Source organism: Notothenia coriiceps, unplaced genomic scaffold (assembly GCF_000735185.1).
Source record: "Notothenia coriiceps isolate Sejong01 unplaced genomic scaffold, NC01 NC01_scaffold00030798, whole genome shotgun sequence".
Classification (NCBI taxonomy): domain Eukaryota; kingdom Metazoa; phylum Chordata; class Actinopteri; order Perciformes; family Nototheniidae; genus Notothenia; species Notothenia coriiceps.
Genome location: NW_011363499.1, coordinates 1 through 5,873, shown reverse-complemented (window position 1 = coordinate 5,873; position 5,873 = coordinate 1). Strand labels below are relative to the sequence as shown.

At 39.2% G+C, this 5,873-nt stretch overlaps 1 protein-coding gene across 1 annotated transcript; it reads right to left on the bottom strand.

Moving 5' to 3' along the window:
• Positions 1-916: 916 nt before the first annotated feature.
• LOC104959704 (spectrin alpha chain, erythrocytic 1-like) lies at positions 917-2,412 on the bottom strand (the record flags this gene model as incomplete). The annotated part of the gene is made up of 3 exons (XM_010787604.1): positions 917-1,132; positions 1,673-1,835; positions 2,291-2,412. Coding segments are annotated over 3 exons (501 nt in total), but the record flags the coding sequence as incomplete, so codon positions are not given.
• Positions 2,413-5,873: the final 3,461 nt, after the last annotated feature.

The following is a 5,873-nucleotide window of genomic DNA, read 5'->3' as shown; positions in this document are numbered from 1 at the left end:
TATATAGGTTTGGCCCTACAATATATTGTTCAAATATAGCATGATATGTCCACTTTAAGATGGAAGCATTTAAGGTGAACTTCGACCTCCGGGGGGATCTTACTATGGAGGAGTGGATTGAGCAGTGCCTATCTCCAGAAAAAAAAGCACCTAAACGACGACATGCAGAGCTACGTGAAGAGCAGGTAGACCAACTGGAAAAGTACCACCATTCAAAAGCTTTCTGATGCGGGTCTTGAAACAAAGCGGAGAAAAGATGACCGTTAGTGGCCACAGGTGCGAAAGCTCTCTCCAGAGCTACTGGAAGCCCAATCTCGGGGACCGGAGAAAGTGGAGCAATATTCTCGCCACGCCAAGCAACAGCCTACGAACAACCTCAACCTATACAAGTGACCACGTAAGCCATGCTACTGATGCTGGACAGTTTTTCAGTGGATGCACAATAAACAGCAACATACACATTAATGTAAATAAACAACCAAATAATGGATCAACGCTCTCTGTCTAATATGTTCGCTAGCTGTTAGTGTTGTTGCATAGCAACCACCTCGCATGTTTTGTGCAGAAGGCAACGGAGGGACTATTTTATTTTGAACATCATTATTTACTAATAAAAACTATTTAAATTGGAGTGTGTATTTTTATTTGATATTGCCACACTTGGTAACCGCTTTGCGTTGGGCCGAACCACGCCTCTTAGCTGTGATATAATGAGCATATACTACGGCCTGTCATGAGCTATTGCTTAAATATATGTTAAGGCAGCAGTAGATTACATTTTTTAAATATCAAGTACTGTCAAAATTATTATTAAGCATATCAATTAATATTTACCATGTCCCTGATTAGCTAACAATGAAATCATTTGAGTGTGACCTAAGTTCCTGCAGGTTCGAAGTTCATTTGAATGTCTAATCTATTGTATGAAAGTGAATCTCCTCACCTGCAGGGTGCGAGCCTGCTCCAGCGTCGTGTTTCGGTTCAGCCACGCTCGGCCCAGTCCAGATTTGGCTTCTTCCAGCTGGTTCAGAGCCTTCTGGATCTCTGCCTTCAAACCGTGCCCCGACCGGATCAGACCCAGACCGAAGTCCCGCACGGAGTCGATGCGCTCGGCACGGGCGTCGATCTCCGTCTGACGAAACAGAAACACACTCAAATTTAATCCTACTGTATCAACTAAGTCAGGGGTGTCCAAACTACGGCCCAGGGGCCAAATGCAGCCCGCAGCCCATTTTGAAACGGCCCTCAGCTAATTCAAAAGGAAATATGGCCAACAAATGAAACTTGTGCTTGCGATACATTTTACTATTATGTAAAAATATATCACAGTATTCATGTGTTAATAAGAGCCCAATTCTCAATTAAATTCAATCAATTAAAGTTGGAAACATTTTCAATCATATCTTAGTTGATACAAAACAAAACAATAACTTCATTACATAACAAGCTTGAAATACACCCTTCATATTTCTCCTTATTATAATCAATCTGAAGCTTATGTTTTAAGGGATGAGCTGCCAACACTCACGAGCATTATTTACCTACATTTGATTGATTTTGCAACTTATAACTGAACTTATGAGGCCATATACCTCTAGTGAGTGGCCCAGCCCTTCGTATATTGTTCTGTATGTGTAGGTTTGGACCCCCCTGCTCTTGCTATATCGCTCACCTTCCAGTCCTGATGCTCCACGATGAGCCGCTCTGCCTCAGCTCTGGTCTTGGGAAGCCCTTTCTCTGCCATCTCACCGCTCTGCTTCACACTCCACTCCAGCAGGAGGCGCTGGTTGGCTTTGAAGAGCTGCAGCTGGTGAGCCTCCTGCAGCTTCTCCTTCCTGCACAAATATATGAGATCACAGTCAAACAAAAACAGACAGACAGACACACACAGACAGACAGACAGACAGACAGACAGACAGACAGACAGACAGACAGACAGACAGACAGAGATACTTTATTGATCCCAATTTGGGGAAATTCCTTCGTCACAGAAGTATGTTCAGACTTTATAGTACAATACTTAAAGTGGAAAAGAGAATTGACAATTAAAAATAAAATGAAACATTTTAATATATTATATCACATCTGAACAATATAAACTAAACATTATAAAATATTCTGGATAATTACAATAAAAAGTCAAAAACACTACAGGTCTTTTATAAGAAAGGAGAAACTCAAACTATGGAGCAGCGAGTTCTCTTTAATGCTAAGGAAAGGTCCCAAGGAAAGGAAATGATGTCTCTGTGCAATCTACACATTCAAAGCTTTTAGATGACGTCCTCCTCACCTGAGTTTCACCTCCTGGTCCAGAGTCTTCAGAGCTTTCTGCACCTCCTTCTGTTTGCTCTTCAGCTTGTCGCTCATCACTGATCGAGCCTTCAGGTGATCTGAGACCTCCATCTCCAGAGCCTGAGAGAAGAGAGAGGAGGAGAGTAAAGTCTCTGAGACATTTTATGAATACATGTTTTCATTTATTTTGGGACCTCTAAGGTGTAATCTGATGGCCTCTTGGTTTTTATCTTTCACATAACATCATCTTCCTAAAGGCATTTTTTAGATCACATTAAACGCCAACATCTTACACACAATGTACGTATTGTATAAATTCTAACAGGCAAATATTAAGCTAAAAAGAGAAGAGCGAAGAATACAGACGATGACAATTTGGAATAAACAACAAATCCAAAGAAAAATAAACAAATGTCCTTAGAAATAAGTTTATGGTCGACTCTTGGTAACTCTACCTCTCCATCCATCCATCCATCTACCCATCCATCCATCCATCTATCCATCCATCCATCCATCTATCCATCTATCTATCTATCCATCCATCTATCCATCCATCCACCCATCTATCCATCTATCCATCTATCCATCCATCCATCTATCTATCCATCCATCCATCTATCTCCATCTATCCATCCATCCATCCATCCATCCATCTATCCATCCATCCATCCATCCATCCATCCATCCATCCATCCATCCATCCATCCATCCATCCATCCATCCATCCATCCATCCATCCATCCATCCATCTATCTATCTATCCATCCATCCATCCATCCATCCATCATCCAATCATCCATCCATCCATCCATCTATCCANTTAATTTGCTTTATAAAAACGGACAAGTCAAATCAAGCAATCTGATTGGTTCTTAGCCGTGATATAATGAGCGTATACCACGGGTAGAACTGTAGTTACAGTAACTACAGTTCTACCCGTGGTATACGCTCATTATATCACGGCTAAGAACCAATCAGATTGCTTGATTTGACTTGTCCGTTTTTATAAAGCAAATTAACACCCACCTAATGAAAGGTAATACGTTCAGATATGGCTTTGCCCAACTTGTCAAGATGATTGGCATATATATTCAAATAAAGACATACATTGTGGATGTATAGAGATAAATAATATACAATATAATAAGTGTAAAAGTATAACTAGAGGACCATAGTAAATTTGTTTTCCATTTTAACTAAAAACTTTACAGACACGGCGTTCACATTACTATGTCGCAAATGTTACACATTGCAAGCACAGACTGTATAGTAACTATAAAAGCAAAATGACACTCTATGAAAGGATGCATCACACTGCAATTAGAAAACAGAAGACAGTGATCTGATTTGAGATTTGTGTTTATTATGGTGCATGATAATAATCCGACTGTAGCTTTGTAGTCTGGATCCAACACCTCTGATTTATTTGTTCTTTCTGGAAATATAATACGTCTGGCGCTTTGCTCATTGATGACTGTTTCACTGCTTGAAGAAACAAAAACACAACAACAAACCAATCAGAGATTTCTAGATGCAATAAAGGATGGGGAAATCATTTGTGCTAGTGCCTGAGTCTATCCCAAAAGAAAATGGAGATGGGCTTGGATGAGATTGACATTTGCAAGTCAAATTTAAGGGAATAACCCAATCTAATTGTTTGACAAAAATGGCTTTCCTAATTTCCAGTGATGGTCAATTTAGTGCTTTCTCAAACACAACCAAAATGTGTCCAGTGAACGGGAATGGTGCAAATAGTTTTAAACATAGACTAAAACAATAAAGTATAACAAAAAAAATAGCAAAGCTTGTTGAGGTATATTTAACTCAAAATCTCCTGAATTCAATATATACACTGTCACAAGAGAAACAAAGTAATGAGCTCACATAAATATGTACATTAGTAAATTAGTATTTATGTTCTGATTTAAAAAAACATATTTTCATCTTATTTCAACACAATAACCTAAAATAGACTCTTTTTCTTTTCTTTTTCACTTGCGCCCCCTCACCTATGTTGCATGGTGCACAGACAGGGATCTGATGTATAATTTTCTCTGCTAATTACTACTCATCACCCTCGTTACGGTGCATGCACAATGCATGCGGTTGAGTCTGGGTGATGTACGGTCCTCCGTGAGGGGTACGTCTGCGTCTTGGCTCTCAGACGACAAACGTTAATTGAGTGGAGCCTCAGCACTATGTGATCCAGCTGGAAGAAAGTTATGTAACACTCCCAGAGCAAAATGAGAGCTGACACGATTCTAAACAAACTAGAGCATCACATAAGTGAGTCACCAGCCTTCGTATAGATAAAAAAAACAAGTCTACAAGAAAACTACTAAATAGAATACCTTGTGAGTATGTGGTACGGCTGCACAATTAATCAACATTTTATTGAAATTGCAATACGGACAAGTGCAATATTTATTAAAGGCAATATCATCATTCTGAATGAATATTGGTGCTGCAAAAAAAGTCAATACCTTCAAGCTGTATTCTACATATTAAATACAAAATCATTGTTTTGGAGATTCTCTTAAAACATTAAACCCTGATCATTTTTTATACTTTTCACTGATAATGTAAATAAAGTTTTGGAAATATTAATTTTGCAAGCATAGGACCCAGGTTAGAATCCAGCATGGGATCATTTGCTCTGTGTCATCCCCTCTGTCTCCCCCTTTCATCACTCTCACTTAAAAACAAAGAAGGCACTAGTGGCCTAAACAATCTTAAAAAAAAAGTGAATTGTCTCTGAATATCGATATAAAATACTGATATATTGCAATATCAGTCAAAATAATTTATGTTATCCAAATAGTGCAGGCCCGGTATGTATGATGAAAACTTTAGATTGTTTTCCTTTTAATTTCTTTGTACTAATCTGTAATTAATATGTATATTTCTTGCCACCACATACAGAACCTGAGATTATTATTATTTGTTATTAGCAGAGGTGGGGGACTCGAGTCACATGACTTAACTCGAGTCAGACTCGAGTTGCATATTTTTGGACTTGAGACTTGCTTGACTAACATTGATAAAAGACTTGACTTGACATTGACTTGGTATTCATGACTTGAGACTTGAATTGACTTGAGACAGATGACTCGAAAGGACTTTTTAAAATTAAATATTTCCATTTGTTTTCGTATTGTACGGAGCCCCTAAAGGGCAATAAAAAAAAATAAAAAATCTCGGAGAAAGTTACCGGAGCGCCAAGTAGGAAGTGGAGCACACAGGAGACAACCGTTTCATTGCAGACTGTAATGTTTATGTTGGCAGTGCATACATTATTTGAGATATATTTTGAACTCGGACTCTCATTCACTTCATAAAATCGCTACAGCACCAGGAGGCAGCGGACGTGTAACCACGCCTCTGAGAAGTGCAGCACCAGTGCGCAAAGAGCTGTGCCTTTTACGCAACGCCTTCACTGTGTTTACTTTCATTAGAACAGCTAAAGAGTGACTGCGGGCTGCTACGTTTAACACACACACACACACACACACACACACACACACACACACACACACACACACACACACACACACACACACACACACACACACACACACACA